The sequence below is a fragment of the Lytechinus pictus genome, chromosome 2 (assembly GCF_037042905.1).
Source record: "Lytechinus pictus isolate F3 Inbred chromosome 2, Lp3.0, whole genome shotgun sequence".
In the NCBI taxonomy this organism is placed as follows: domain Eukaryota; kingdom Metazoa; phylum Echinodermata; class Echinoidea; order Temnopleuroida; family Toxopneustidae; genus Lytechinus; species Lytechinus pictus.
This window is the reverse complement of record NC_087246.1, coordinates 51,196,849-51,213,837: the sequence shown is the minus strand read 5'-3', so window position 1 is coordinate 51,213,837 and position 16,989 is coordinate 51,196,849. Positions and strand designations below refer to the sequence as shown.

General features: G+C 35.3%; 1 protein-coding gene across 1 annotated transcript; it reads right to left on the bottom strand.

Annotated features, from left to right (window-relative positions):
• Nucleotides 1-7,978: 7,978 nt before the first annotated feature.
• Nucleotides 7,979-14,704, bottom strand: LOC129254041 (twisted gastrulation protein homolog 1-A-like). Its single transcript, XM_054892493.2, has 3 exons — nucleotides 14,458-14,704; nucleotides 11,894-12,106; nucleotides 7,979-11,395 (listed from the first exon to the last, which is right to left on the bottom strand). Exons 1-3 carry the CDS (start codon nucleotides 14,675-14,677, stop codon nucleotides 11,121-11,123), a joined length of 708 nt encoding a protein of 235 aa, XP_054748468.1. The 5' UTR covers nucleotides 14,678-14,704; the 3' UTR covers nucleotides 7,979-11,120.
• Between the last annotated feature and the right edge of the window lie 2,285 nt (nucleotides 14,705-16,989).

Here is a 16,989-nt window from a genome sequence, read left to right as displayed (position 1 = left end):
GTTGTACTCAAGACAAATATGACAAAATGATTTATCTTGTCCGGAAGTTCATAATGATGTCAGTCATCGTTTCTTCTTAAAACCACAAAGATATTTCGGAACAGGTTGGTTTCTGATCCTAAATTAAGGCATAATTGTGGCATGCAAAGCGGGGTAAACTGGCAAACTGCATGTGCCGCAACTTTCATGATGTTTTATCACTGTTCTCATGTTCCAAATGCAATCACATTTCATCACTCTTTGCTTGCAGGAGATGTGGAAGGGCAGATGGTTTTGATTTTTGAGGAATAATGGGTCTAACTCTGCAGGAATTATTTTCGTTATCACGCAGCTCTTCTGAAGGCGGTTAAGAGAGACAAGGGGGTATGAAAGGAATGTGAATCTATCATCATACTTCTATCACTTTCAGTTTCAAACATGCCAATCTTGTTTTCTGATAATCATTTTCCTTATTTCCCAATGATATGAATGGATTACAGCTGACTTTATTCTTATTGTCATAAAAAGAACTATTTTTTGTCCTACCTCTCTCATTTTTGTTCAATGTCGATGTCATAATTAGATATTGAATAATTGCAGCACTGTATTGGATTCTAGAAGGGGGGGGGGGGGTAAACCCCGTGTTCATCACAAAGAGAACCAGTGCATTATCGGCATTTGGGGACCCGGAGTGGTGATGAGGGTGACGATGATGGTCATGAGGCTGATTATGGAAATATGTTATAGCATAATGACTTAGATTTGAACCTCAGAAGCTCAGTTTTGTGCTTTTATTGTGTGCGTGTGTGGGTGGGGGGGGGGGGGCTCTGCTTGTGTGTTTTTTTTTTTCAAATGTAACTGAACGAGAGACATGTTTTGCAATATTTCAAATATACGTTGACTTTAATTTACAAAGGTTCTTGATAATCTAGAAAGTTTGTTAGAATTTTGTCTCCTATAGCAACATGTGATACTGGACAAAATAAATATTGTAGTTTATAAAGTATAGTGTTGCTTGGTTCCCAGGAAAGTATAGTCATATATGCAGGGCTCACTGGGAGACCAGCTCATGTGCCAATAATAATAATTATGTGCCAATAATATCCTGGGTAAATAAGAATTATTATCATCACAAATATTGTAGGCTTGTTCATATTCATGTTGAATCACATAGTAAACAGGTATGCACTGGGTGAATTTTTGTACATTATAAATGAGACATTTTATCATATAGGTGACTTTGAACATGGAGGTAGAAATTTCTACCTCCATGCTTTGAAGGAGAGCAGCAATGGGCATTCTACTTTGATCGATGAACAGGCTTAGTCCTACAACATGGTTGGAGTAAACTAAACTAAAGTTATTTGAGGTTGTGGTCCAATACATTGTACTGGTAGAAGGCTCTCTCATTGCTTACCATAATTTTAACCACATTGTTTATACATGATACTCAAGGGTATAAATCATGGAAGAAGAACCGACAAAATGCTGCTAACTTGACCTTGTTTGATCTAGTTATTACCATCCATTATCCCATATTCCGAGCCAGAGGGTGGACTCACTTTCTCAGCTGTTAAATCCCATCTTAAGGGATGTGTTTTGAGGGGGGCATCACGGTATTGAACATGACATGTAGCAGCCCCCCATGTCCCCCTTCTTTTCCTTTCTGTACATGATGTGTCTGTGAATGCCAAGATTGCAGTCAGATATTGCGAGATGTTCTGTTCCCTCATTAGGGTACTAGACTGGTTGGAAACTTGCACATCCATTTCTAAAATTAGACGGGTAATAATTCGGGGAACGAGCAAGTGTTTGTAACTTGAAAGAATGCTTTTTAAAATTTGAAGATAGAAATCTATACATTGAGCCAAAACATACTTTAACAAACATTCGTCACAAAGGATAATACCACAGAAGTAGAATAAGTTTTATCAGGGGCCCCGTTTCATAAAACATGTTACAATAACCAATTTGCAATAACAGTTAAAAGCTACTGAAATCCTTCCATTTGATTGGCTGATAGTAAACTTGTTTAGAACTTGTGCGTTTGTTATTATAACAAGTCTTAATGAAACGGGACCTAGATTTTCATTTGAGGCTTAAATCTTTACACCCATCACATCAAATCAATGTAAGTTTGCAAGTAGATATTTCCCTGATGCATAAACAATATGCGGATAGAATTACTTTGATAATACATGTCACTTTGGAAACAAAATACAAGGAGAAAAGAAGCTGTTTTATCAAACATTCAAGAATGTTTAATTCACCGTTTAAGTTAACATGGTACTGTTTTGTACAAAAATACTGCATATCATACAAACCTTTGTTAAGGGATACAATGATTGTAAAAAAAGAAAAATGCATAGTTACGTCAAAATAATATTTTTAGCATTATTTGCATATTGATATAACAATTATTTAAATGTAATATGTCAGTGTAGGAAGATCAGAAGTAAAAGATCACAATTTCATATCAGAATGATGCATGACCATAACCATATTTACTGAAAAGCAAATTTGAGGTGGAATATTAATCAAAAATATTGTTAGGACTAAAAACTCTAATATAATAAAATGCTATTTTGCCCTTGGACCCTGGCTTTATAAACAGCAACTGACCAAATCATATAAGGAGATCTTAGAGCCAATCCATTAATGAGATACCCATTCTTTCTGCACTTGAACAAAAATGCATTGTCATTACCAACACACCCATACAAAGTTACAGACCGCATAATTAACATCATTATCACGGTGCTTCACCGTGTGAAAAATAATACCAATATACTCAATACCATGAAACAAAGAGACACTCTGTTGGTTTCAAACAATAAGGTACAAACTGCTAGGGGTGTATCTAGTCACAGTGTCCATAATGGTGATGGGGAATCATCATTCCAAATGATTATCCACATCTGTATACTTGCTACGTCTGGATAGTCCAGCAGTCATAATTAAACCACTGTATTTGATCATTTTTGTCGAGTATGAATACATATGACCAGATAATACATACAGTACTTCATTGCATACTGCCTCTTACAACCCCCCCCCCCCTCAAAAGCCTTGATCACCCTTCCCTGTTAACAACCCGACCCCCTCTCCCAGACCAGTTCAGTTTCCATTGTCACAATGACGCCTAGTAACAAACTTCACAAACAAAATTTTAAAATATGATATAGATAATGGGAATTCATTCAGATCTATCACATGCAATTTCATAATAATTTGCCCCCAACGCATGAGCGTGGTCACCCCTCCCCCAGATCAATCCTATCCCTCTTCCAACAGCAGAGAACCAAGCTGGTCAGACCCTTTCCATATCAAATGAAGAATGATATTATTTCACTCAAGATCAAATGGCAAGCAAATTATATTTACGGTACATTTCTTTTTGTTGCCCCATCCAGACTAAAGCCTTTATCAGCTCTTTCCCAAACAGCCCTGCCCCACCCATTCCTTCCCACAACAAAACCCTGACTGATCACACCCTTTTACTATCTAGATCAAAGGGTTCTTTGAGAAGAGATGTAATGGTTCAGCCAGCCATATGCTCCTAATAAGAGCTGTCTACTTTAATTCTGTGATGGGAGGAAACTATATATGATCGTCCTCCTGGCATCCATGGCTGTTTGCGAGTAGAAGGGGTGACCAGAGATGAGGAGTTCCTAGGTATTCTGGAATCCATGTTCCTTCCTTTGGTTCCTCATATTTGGTTTTGACTGTCCTGGTGGGTGTTTCATGGTGCTGTTTGTAAGTTAAGAGTGACTTTACGAACGACTGATGATCCTTTCTTGTGGTAAATGATACACACCAGACTTGGTGTTGGTTGATATAGTTCCTAGGAAATGGTCACCATTCGTCGTAAAGCCACTCATAACTTTCATGAGACATCCACCAGGGCCCTGTAGTTGTACAACATTTCTAGGGATGGGCTCATTTGCTGATCTCAATTGCGACACCCTGTGGTTGAAAAAAAACCTGGGCCTGTAATAGTAAAGCTTTGTGACTGATCTAGGGACTGAATGTATCGTTTAATGTATATGATCAATTGTACAAATTAGTCCTACAATCAATTGGTAAGCTTAACAGCTACATGGGCAAGTTTTCCTCGCGCAGAGTGATGTAATTCCTTTCCCTATTTTGCTAAAGTAGAGGCATATCAAATACAGGACCTGATATTGTCCAGCTCTGAAGGAGCAAAACCAATTTGAAGGGTGGAGGGGTTTCTTTGAGACAGGTGCTCACCAAACTGAAGCTCCGCATCACAGTCTCAATACATGAACAAAATCTGCTTTGAGGTCATGCATGCATCATTAGTGGCTACCCTCCCAGGGAAGTTGAGTTGTAAAAGGAAAATAGCTCTGGGAAATATGAGCAGGGGACTTCTATGACTCCTTCCCTCCTCCCAATAAGATTGATTCCGTCACGTCAACAAATGTGATTAAAGGAGAATGAAACCCTTGAAACCAGCTGAATTCATATCAAAGAGAAAAATCAAAGAAACATATTGTTGAAAGTTTGAGGAAGATTGAATGAACAATAAGAAAGTTATGAGCATTTGAATATTGAGATCACTAATGCCATGTAGATCCTCCCATTGGCAATGCGACCAAGATCTGTGATGTCACACACGTACAACTCCCTCATTACTTTAGTACTTATTTCACTTATATTCTCACTTTTATAGAGTCTATCACAAGGTGAGGTGTTCTCTTTATGAGAGAACAAGTACAGAGGTTTCACAACATTATATCATTGATGAATCGTTTGTCATATGATTAGAATGAGCAAAAAGAGATGTTTTGGGGTATATTTTCACTGTCCAAAAGGGGAGAGTTGTTCATCTGTGACTTCATAGATCTTGGTCGCATTGCCAATGGGAGGATCTCCATAGCATTAGTGATCTCGACATTCAAATGCTCATAACTCTTCTATTGCTAGTCCTATTTTACTCAAACTTTTGTTGATCTTATTCTTTGATTTTTCTGCTTTCACAAAAGCTAACTTGCTCCAAGAGTTTCATTCTCCTTTAAGAAAAAAAATGACTTCTTTCCAACGAGGCATGAAATTGAATGTGGAGTATTACTATTAGAACAATACCATAATGATATTACATCACCAGCATTGACTGAATCAATCCGGTGATTCAAATCTTATCACAGGATGTTGGATTCTTGATGACAGCGAATGAAAATGTTTCTACTGTTGAAACTCGAGAGCTTGATGGCTTCCTCGCAATCAATTACTACATTCTCCCCCCAGGTTCTCTTTGGATATCCTCTACATATGGGATTGGTTTGATCAAGAGATAGATCAGGCAAATGGTGTGGTCTACATACTACTCATGATCAGTGAAATGTGTGTGGACCATAAACATGAATAACATATATCTCACTCCATTTAATAAAAAAAAATTAAAAATGAGATGAAGAAACCTTTATTTTCTTGAAAATTACCAGCTATATTGATCCTCCAAGCTGAAATAACAGGCCAATGAGGCTAAGGTACGTTTGTTTACAACATGCTATCAAACTAATAATAATAATAATAATAATATAGGGTATTTATATTGCGCACATATCCACCTTGTTAGGTGCTCAAGGCGCTCCTATAATACCCGGCTAAGCTAGGCGTTCATAGCGCACACAGCTTTTTAAGGAATTACTTCCTACCGGTACCCATTTACCTCACCTGGGTTGAGTGCAGCACACTGTTGATCAGTTTCTTGCTGAAGGAAATTACGCCATGGCTGGGATTCGAACCCACGATAATACAGATTGCTTGATGCCAGTGACTTCTTGTGGGAATATAAACAAAAAGTCTTAATTTAATCTTGATTATTTTCCATGATAAGTTTTTAAATATGCCTTATTATTTTGTATTCGATGGGTTTTTAGCTAACAATCTCTTTATTATTTTTTTTTTTTGGGGGGGATACATATCATTCTCTATAAAAGTCTGGTTAAAAATCTTACGTTATCAAATCAAATGCAAATAAATGATCACTTATAATGAAACAGATAAATCATAATTTGCAGATTGGAGAGGAAGTTCAAGAGCACTCAATACTTCTTAACAGAGAATTTCCACCCATTTGTAGTTTCTCTGTAGATTTTCTTCAGGTGGATACCAGCACTCAGACAAGAAATCACCACCATCATTGTTATCATCCTGAATAAAGCAAATATTTATGGACAATCTAATTTCATACAAATAATTTAACATTGGTAAGGCCCCATCCTTAAGTTAATCATCAAAATGACAGATTTTTCCCCAAAGCATTAAAATAAGGACAATATTCCCCTGACTACTAACTACCATATCAGTGGCCATCATGTTGGGATTGATTTGTGATAAAATCAACTACTTTGATCGACTTAGTGACAACTCCATATGTATGTCGCATGGCAATGCATACACAACCTTAATGTTTCTCATATGACCATGAGTTTCCATAATGGTATTCTTGCAAAGATACATGTACTAACCAGATAGGCATGTTTTTCACCACAGGGAGTCATTTTCATAAAAATTTCAGTGTGCGACAAATCACCGACGTACTTTGTAGCATTTCTTCGTTGGACACATGCCACATTAATCTGTTGCTCATCTAAAACGCTGTTTAATATTGCTAACATTGCCAATAATAAAAATGAACTTGATGACACATAAGAAATGCCACACACAGAGATATGACTTAGAGTTAAAGAAATATGAATCCTTGATTATCAAGTCACAATGGTATTAATCATCCTAAATGTAAATGACTAAAAAGATTTTTTTATGAAGATTTGTAGCAGCATAAAGCTTTAAAAAAGAAAAGAAATGGAAAAAAATAAATCCTATGGAAGCACATCTATTTGGAACTAATACAATTTCCAGGAATTTTCTAGGATTAATGAAAATATATAAACATATGTAACAAAAATATTCAAGAACATTAATGGCTTGCATTCATAGCCTCCCCAATGAAACAATAAGAGACTAAAATTAGTAAATACAAAAGTTGTGTTAGAAAAGTTATTGCTTCAGTGTTCTTAAAAAGAAACCCCAAAATTGAATTTATATATTTAAAAAAAAAAAATCTTGCCAGAAAACTTCAAAACAAACAAGGGGAGGTGGAGCGTTGACCATGGAGGAGAGGGGGTAATATTGCTGTGGTTTGGCTAGGGTGAGTCTGCCAACCCAGACTTGATTGTCATCCAAAGTCATTCACTAGGTTTAGTGCACAGAGGATCGGTTGTTGAAAAGGAAACGAGTGTTCCACGCAGGTATGTCAATAAGCCTTATAAATTGGTCTAAATGCATTCAACATCTGCCTCTGTCGTTGTCGTTCCCCATATTGGTTCCAAGTGCATTGAGCAGGAGTGACAAATCCTGAAATGCATTTTGTGTATGTCGAGTTACTTCCGATATATAATTTTCTCTTTATGTGGAACACTAAAGTCCGCAGTTCAGAAAAATTAACCACATTTTGTAGTTTGGCCCAAAGAGTTAAATGCACAACCCTTTAAAAAAACACGCAGAATACATCAGAAGAATACACTGGGCCCATTTCTAATGCATCATTATTTTTAACTCAAAGGTAAAATAATTCTGAATGAAAATGATCACTAAAATCCCTAAATTGGCGATGAGATTGAAACCACCTCAAGTTCAATGTTTTCACAAATTTGTAACTTGTAGGCATTCTCTATCTATCTCCATTTCATTATAATAAATAAAATTTATAAGGAAAATGTAGCAATGAAAGGAAAATATCAATGTTGCCAATTTGAGGAATGAAATGTTATCAAATAAAGCTGCAAATAGTTCATAGATTTGAATGGGTGAAATCTGAATGTGAACAACCGAGGAACTCTGTTTATAACAAAAAGGGCAATATCCGAATGCATGCAATGAAGTGTGTAAACAAAAGAAACAGTGATATGTATCTAATCTAAAGCAATCTTAATTTGACCAGACATTTTCAACAAAAGTAGTACCAAAAATAGTTAGCAAACAAAGAAGCACAGGTGCAATTTTAATGAAGTTATTTCCCTTTGTAGTTAAAATCTTCACTTTTCTAGAGATTGGTAATTTAAAAAGATACCAGTCTTTCTTTTCAAGAGTTCAACTGTGCTATTAAAAAGGCATCCTTTAGAAATAAACAGCCATCAACAAATGCATCAATAGCTCTTGTAAAATTGACTTGTTTTCTTCATGATTCTTGGGCATTTTTAAACTAGAAAAATTAATTGGTAATAGCGGTCTCTGCTGAACATTATAAATCACTTGATTTTGACCATATGCTCAAGAGCTATGAATCGCCCGAAGAGTAATTTCAAAACAAACATAAACTTTCCTGTTACTATATATCTGGTCATACAGATTTAGATTGTAACAAATATAGACAAGATCACACTTGACAGTCAATATTCAGCAGTTTCGATACATGATTAAACAATATCAGCCTTTCCATTCTTCAGACCTTGAGTATAAAACTTCCCCTTGAAAACTAAAATAAATAAAAAACATATGTAATATCCTTGACATAAATACAATATAAGACAATAAAAACGATAAACATCCCTATATCATCATGAACGGTTTGACTAACTAACATACTGTTTAGTTTATCAGACCTAGACTTGTCATAAGTAGAGACAATAACCAGCCCAAAATGCGGCCATCGTTGAATTTTGAGCGACAACTGACTGGCCCGAGCCAACAGGCGCTTCCTTCATAAATTGTCCAATTAGATAAGCTTGAACTACACACCTAGGTAGTATACACCTGCTTGGTGACTAAGCTTACAACATAATGCTCTCAGAAATGCTGGGAAACAATCATTCCAATACTTTTGTAGGAAACGTTTCAACGAAACGGTTTCTTTCTTAAAGATATTATTAGCCAAGAGTGTCATACAAAAAGATATCATATATCCCTACAGTTTTAGAAAAAATTATTTGTTCAGATTGTACAGAAGCAAGATGTCATGGTGGAAACTTTGCAAGGTCACTTACTGCTTTCCACCAATATTGAGCTGAATAATACTAATGATATAATAATAATAATGGTATATTTACCCAGGGTAGCCACTTCAGTTCCGAAAAACTGTTCTTTCAGCGGGCTCTGCTATTATTATTACCCTGGCTAAGCTAGGCTACCTATTCAGGTGCACACAGCTTTTTGAGGAATTACTTCCTGCCGGTACCCATTTACCTCACCTGGGTCGAGTGCAGTACATTGTGGATGAATTCCTTGCTGAAGGAAATTACGCCACGGCTGGGATTTGAACCCACGACCCTCTCTTTCAAAGTCCGGAGACTAATCCACTTGGCCACGACGCTCCGACACTAGGATGGTTACACCAAACATCAAACTAATAATTAAAATGCCTTGGTCTAAACTATTGCAATAAAATAATTTTGTGGCGAGTCTCCATCATGAGGATTCAAAAACATTAACCTGGGTACGTGAAAGAGTTGCTAAAAGATCCTTTCATTAATCAAAACTTAACAAGCAGCACCATTTTTTTTTCTTTTACCAGAGGTGAACATCTAATCTATTTTTAAATCATATTCTTTAGAGGGTAGAATATATCAAATGTAAGTCTTATAAACCCCATTGGTCACAAACATATTCAACTTATTACATTTATTTTAATGGTTATCATGAGTGAGTTTCCTTTATATTAAAAAAAAGAACATGAAAATAATGTAATTGTAATAATCATACTTGTTTCAAATAATTTCAGGTTGTGAGACCACCTTCCTTGAGCTGTTATGCCAATATTTGATTATTGAAATCATGATGAACATTAATAATTCTTTAAAAAAAATTACCAAGAAATATGAGTTGGATTGGCATTACAAGCACAATTTATCCTTCATGTGTCATTTCATATTACTTGAGGCAATCACATGACTATAAGTGAATAATCTACAGTATTTTGTTCAAGACATATTCCCTATTTTAGCATCTCGAATAAGACCCCAAAAAATGATATGAGTTGTTCATTTGTAAAAAAATAAAAAAAATTGTGGTTTCTTCTCTTTTCTTTCAATTTTCTTTAACCAAAACAGAACTTCACACAAATATCTAGAAAAATATCTTTATTTGAAATACATCTTATGAAAGCCTTTGTTTTGGATCAATATACTGTATAACTTATACTGAATTACTTGTAAAAGAACATGATTTCCTCATTTTTCCCACAAAACGTTTTCCAAACATGTTACTTGTAAATGAATGGAACATGAAGCTAAAAACATCCCTAGAAGTTAATTGTTAAAAAATCATCTGTTTGAGACTGCAAAATCATTGACATAAACAAAAATCATTTGGGGCAAAAGCATCATAAGCTTTGTCCACACAATATTATATTAATTATTAAGTTTACCTCAAACTTCTTCACATTTTTTTTCACATTATTAGTTATTAAACTGTACATTCTAGACAATTTCTAATAAATATATCACATATGTACAAAATAGGAGTTAAAATGTCTTAAATAGATTGTAAAAAAAACCCTCATAAGATAGGAAGAAAGTGAATATTGGTCATTAAAAATACCCCTTGCACTAAGTAGAAGATATCAAAAAAGAAATTCTGTTTGAAAGCCAACGTTCAAACTTCAAAGGGTATATTCTTGAATGCAAGTTTATCTAAAATGGATTGTGTCAAGACCAGAATAAGAGTGATTTATTTTGCAATTTGAAAGATAAGTTTTAAAGATATATATTTTTTCCCTTTGGTTCAAGTTTGATTTACTTTGCTACATACAACACATATGGGAATCATCTTATTTACAAGAATGTACTACATCATAAAAAAAAATGTTTGGGTTTTTTTAAAGGTAAAATTAGGTTTTGTTAAGTTACTTCGGTCATTCTCAAAGATCTTGATATTATTTTTAAGAGTCACTTCCAATTCTTGCCCCCAAATATATCGTTTGATAGAAACTGGATAAGGTCACTTGCATGTCATGTTCCTCTGTAAATCACTGCATTACCATTTTATATGAATACACAATGCTTATTAACACAATAGTGAAAAAGAAAACAAAATCATCTTTCCTTTGTTCAATGTTCATTCAACTCGGCATGGAATCCACATCTTTTCCAAGATCTAAAGTACATTGATGGCAGTTTTCAATCATTGGGACAATCCCTACACAGAGCTTTTTTCTTGCCGTAGCTGAGGCACGTGCTTCCGACACACTCACAGCACCCCGTGTGAAACCACCTATATTTTGCCGCCCCCATGTGTTCGCAAGCGTCTTCACACTTCTTAAGTCCGAGGCAAATGTTGATATAAGCTACTGTACAGGTGCCCATGGGCACGATGGTTTCGTTGGCTGATGCGGCTGTTGATGTTGCAGGCTTGGTGCTCGGTGATGATTCCACCGGTGCGTTATCTCTTGATTCTGTAAAACAAAAAATGGATTGACAAGCCGGATTTAAAAATTGCTGCTTGATAAGCAATTATAAAGCATTTGAGAGAGGAAAAAGAGATTGGATGACCAAAGCATCATTCTAGAAACCTACACATTACTGGAAAATACACCCTGCTAATCACACCTATGGTAACTTACCAAGTTAACACTAACGTTTGAAACATATTTTTTGTTGATTTTGCAGCCCATCAAATATAAAAAACAAACACATATGGTCGCTCTTGTAAACAAAACGATCTTTTCACCAAAAGTGTAATTGTTCAAAAAAAATTTCTGAAAGTCAATCAGTATATGATTTTCAGATCTATTCTGAAATAAAGTGAGAAAAAAACAAATGATCTGCATGAATCCCTGAACAAATGATATTGCATTAATGCATTTCATCTCACAAAATCTGATTGAATGCTAAAATGGTTGCTACTTCCAAAATAAAGTTAGGTATTGTTAATTTGACATCTAGATACGAACCACTATTGTCGGGTCCTGCGAGGCCTGGTAGGATCACTCCCTCTTCCTGGGGCGTAACCCTCTCCACCGTCCAATGAGCATCAGGGTGTGGCTTGTCGTGCTCGGTGAGGGCGTTAAAAAGGATATCGGCCATATCAGAATCCACCCGGAGGTCGTGAATGGTACTGTAGCTAGCCATATCCGTTGCGGACATGTTGCGTGGTTTGCACATATCTGGGGGCGGGGGTAATACAAATACATATGAACAAAATGTATGTTAATCATAGAATGATATATTCACAAATATTAAAAATTATATATTTTACAGACACTTCAACTGTTACCCTTATTCTTTTGTCAACAGGTACAAGATCATATCAATTCAAAGAATCAGAGAGAATTGATACAGTAACTTAGGCTGTATTTCACACAGTACAGGGTTCATTATTTTTTTAAAACTAGATTTAAAGCTTCCACATTTGAGGGTAAAATAACATTACCCTATTTTGGTTGGTTTTCTCAAAGCCATTTGGGATAAAAATATTTTATGAGTGTTTATGAAGATGAATTATGATCTTGGCTGTTTTTCCATCCCCTTATGATTTATGAACAATGAATACTCAGAAGAACACAAATAGGTAGAGTTCAGTAGAGAGCTGTTCACACACGGTAATGGACTAATGGTGAAACAAAGATTAACAAAGGTTAACAAATAAGCTCAGCAGCATTCTTTGAACAAAGTCAATGGAATAAGTGACCCCCCCCAAAAAAAATAAAGTGCCACAGTAGCTCTTAGGAAAACAATATTACCAGGCTCCGAAAAAGATAGGATCCATCAATGTCAAATTCTTAATAAGTCCACACAAAATATGATGTGAAACATTTGTTACTACAACTGTGGACAAAGATTTGTAATAATTTTCTCATTAAAGGGAAGTGTCCTGGGTGTATATTGTATTCCTTTAATATGCAGATTTGCAAATAAAGTGATATATAACAACTTTGAGGGCTGGTAGCTATAATGTGCATTCATTATCGAACACAAGTTGGTGAATTAATCCCAGATTTGGTTCCCGTTGCATGAAAATTACTATAATGGTAACTTTGTCATCCAATGGTAACTACCATGGCAACGCTGATCAACAGCTAATCAAAATCAAGGATTCCATGAAAGATACCCACTGGATGGCAAAGTTACCATAATAGTAACTTTTATGCAATGGGACCCTGGTTTGCTTTAGCTGTTTGAAACTTTGAACAAGGCTAAGGAGGTGACAAAATAGATATAGAGGACACCTCTGGGAGCTCAATTTTTGAATTATTGTGATGACCTTTTGATTTAACAGGTGCCCTCATTCCCATTCCTGAGGAAAAAAATGTATATTCTGCCATCCTACAAAACCCTGCACTTTTGGTGATACTGAAAAAGCTGAAGTGGGAGTGGGGAATAGCACAGCAGAAATCATTTTGAAGATACCTTTTTTCCTTCTAGCTCCCTATCACATTCCTTTTGAAGTGGACCAAAACAATTTACTTTGGAGGGAGTAGGCCCATAATTTCAACAAATTCAAGAATGTAAATTTGTAGATAACTTAATAAATTAAATCACTGAGTAAACATGATTTGAAATATTGGGGAATGGGGACTATGTGAAAAAGTCAAATATATTGATCAGACTGTGACTGTGAAAATTCTGTTCTTAAATTAACCAGTAATCTATTTTCTTCAAACCAAATCATGTAATTTTGCCATGAAATGAACCCTCTTCTAACCTGGTTTCTATCATCCATTTCTTTTACATGCATTTGTTGCAAAATGCAACTGCAAAATTATAAAACTTTTAGAAATGCATGTTAAACAAAATCAATTCATAAATCTTGAACATCAAGGTTCAAAATATGGATGTAAATCATGACAGAATGAATCATATTGAATGTCAAATAAAATGATAAATGAGAGCAGATGTGGGGGGTGCAGGAAACAATACATTAGATACATTAATCATACACATATCTTGACAGAAGAAATTCCGGCATCTAGTCCATTGCATTCTGCTATTCATCAATTTTAAAGCATGTACTTAAAAAATAACAGCAAAAAGCAATGAATGAGTAAATGTGGCATGGTAGTTTCAATAAAAAATATGACTTTGCAAATGTATCGAAAGAAACTAGCAGGGGCCGCGGAAGGGGGGGGGGGCTGGGGGGGCTTCAGCCCCCTCACTTTTTTCCAAAACCATGTACAAAAACGTAAAAATTACCATATGATTGTGATTTTTTGCATGGTCAGCCCCCCCCCCCCCACTTTGAAAACCATTCCGCGGCCCCTGACTAGTATGCCAGCTTTCATTTGAGATGTCATTGGTTTCCACCATATTCTCCTTTGCCTTTCTGCACATGAGGATGCAGATTAACATTGAGGTTTTGCATGTCTTGTAGGGAATAGAATGGAACAACTGTTGTGGGTAGATGTTTAATGACCTGAATGTCACGAGAATCAATTCAGGATATGCTTCAGCGAATCAGCAGAACAAAAAGATTTCCCTGGATATATGAAGAAGGAAACATTTAAACTGGAGAACTTACTGACGCAGGAGCAGCAATCGTCCCACAGCTCTGCCAGACAGAGAGTGCAGTTAACGCAGCAAGTACAGTTGTCTAGCGTGCAACCGCAAGCCCCAGTCAGCTGACACTTGCTGACTCGTGAGACACACTTGTTCTCGTTGCACCTCTCGTATAAGACGGTGACGCCCACCGCGTAGGCTATCCCAGCTACCATCACTGCTATGAATACTGTCGTCTTCATTTTGCAGGATTAGTTTATCCTTGTTTCTGGAAGATTTAAAAAAAAAGACAAAATAAATTTTTTGAATTTATTTTAGCTGTACTGTTTGCAAGAGAATAAATGAAATGTAATACCATTTACCATGGATACTCGTATGTAGTAAAAGCAGAATGGGTTATAAAGCATACATTGCTGTGAAGATCAAAATGTAACAAACAAAATGTAGCATTTACACATATTAAAGGAGAATGAAACATGTGAAATAGATTAGCTTGTGTTAACACATAGACATTAAACAATAAGATTAGCGAAAGTTTGAGAAAAATTGGATTAACAATAAGAAAGTTACGAGCTTTTGAATGTCGAGAACACTAATGCTACGGACACCCTCCCATTGGCAATGCAAACAAGATCTGTGATGTCAAGTCTCTCCTCTTAGGTCCAAAATATAAAATGTTGTGGATGAAACCTGTAGAAATCAGAGCTTGCAATCAAACTTCCATCTGAACAAATCAGCAATAAAAGTTAATGAGGTTAGGTAATTGCAACTTCATTTATATGTATGGGAAAGAGTGACTCAACCTTATTTACATTATATTGAAAATTGAAAGAGGCCACAATCCCCTCACATACATTTTGTAATGATGATGATCAGAACTACATGTACTTCTCAACAACAAAAAAAAGAGAAACATATTGAATATGCAATCACTATACATGTACATGTATCATTTTGACATTCAGTATACTAACGTCATAAAAGTAAATGTATGTGGATCTGTTTGTAATACAAAAATTATTTATTCAAAACTAGTAACAAACTGAATAAAATGAAACTGGGTTGAAAAAAAAACATCAAAAAGAAACGAAGGCTCAAAGGAACAAAACATAATAAATTGATGATTCGATTCAACTTCAGCATGATCTGTCAAGTTAAATCAGGATGAAAAATTTGAGATTCGTAAAAAAAGAGGTAACAATTACATCTTCAAAGGAATCAAATATCATAAGTTCATTTAACCATTGTAAGCTTCCTATTATATCAAGATTTATATCATTATTATCTCAAGAAAGGCTCAGAACATATCATCAATCATTCCTTCAACTTGAAAAGAGCTACAACCAAAAAAAAAAAAAAATCAACGACAATCAACACACCAATTCAATAAATTCATATCATTGAAATCATTCAATAAGAACTTCTGTACTACTCTCAATGTTTCAATGAACATTGTAATATCTTCTGATCAGGGTGAACCACATGTAATCTGATTTTCCTGCCAATATCAAAAAAAGTAGGTGCTTTTTTAAACAGTCTTTGCAAAAGAGAAACATGAAAGAATCATGATTGCACATAGACTTCTCAAGAAATCAAATAAACAGTCAACTGAATACTGTAGAAATATGTCAAACAGATAAAAAAAAATATACATGTATTTATATACTTTGCCTACATGTAACTATTTCATTAATTATGCTAATCCACTCTCTTTGAATTTGATTTGAAATACAGATCAATAACTTTATGAAATCAGGCAAAATCTTCTCCATTAACATAATCTATCACTTCACAAACGTCTTTCTCAATTGTGCCATTGCCGCTGGGCCTTGCCATTGGCATATATTTCATATTTTCTATCCACGAAATACAAATCAAATTAGGATTGAAAAACATGTGGATAGGGTGTGAAAGGGAGGAAATCAAAGTCTGAGAATTAGAGAGAAGACAGATGACCATGTCATACTCAATTCATCTTCATCAAAATATTTTCAGAAATCAGAACCTCTTGGCTGCATTTCTAACGGACAGACTGACAAGACACACATATTGAGTCTTAATCCATGAACATTGTTTCGATATTCATATTTCCTTGCTACTAATATCAAAACCAACAAAAAACAGTACATGCTAACATTTAGATTTGTCATCAGTCCTTCCTTTACAAATTTTCTCTGATGGGTGGATCTAAATGAAATTGACATCCATTTCATTCATGATTGCCCTTCAGACTTTTTTTTACAGGGACCCATTTTCTAAACACATGTTTATTTCCCTTTACATGTACTTTTCTTCCTGCAGTATATCTTTCAATTCACTACCATTATACATTTTCTACAATTCTTCATTAAATATTTCAATATATATCAATGTAATAATATTTCCAAGTAGGGTGATTAACGAGTTGAAGACCTTTTTCTATTTCATGGCATGCACTCCCGGGGGGGCCACTTACATTGACGAGTGGATACCATGCGCGACCAAAAAAACACGTAAAAAGGATGTCCTTTTCACGATAGGGCACGTTACGTACGTAACGTGATAAGGGTGTCAA

Excerpts from the sequence above, each read along its gene's own strand:
- LOC129254041 (XM_054892493.2), bottom strand. The coding sequence starts at position 14,677 with ATGAAGACGACAGTATTCATAGCAGTGATGGTAGCTGGGATAGCCTAC. Across the intron at positions 12,107-14,457 it reads CGATTGCTGCTCCTGCGTCA|ATATGTGCAAACCACGCAAC; the intron begins GTAAGTTCTCCA and ends CCCCGCCCCCAG. Across the intron at positions 11,396-11,893 it reads CGCAGGACCCGACAATAGTG|AATCAAGAGATAACGCACCG; the intron begins GTTCGTATCTAG and ends TTTGTTTTACAG.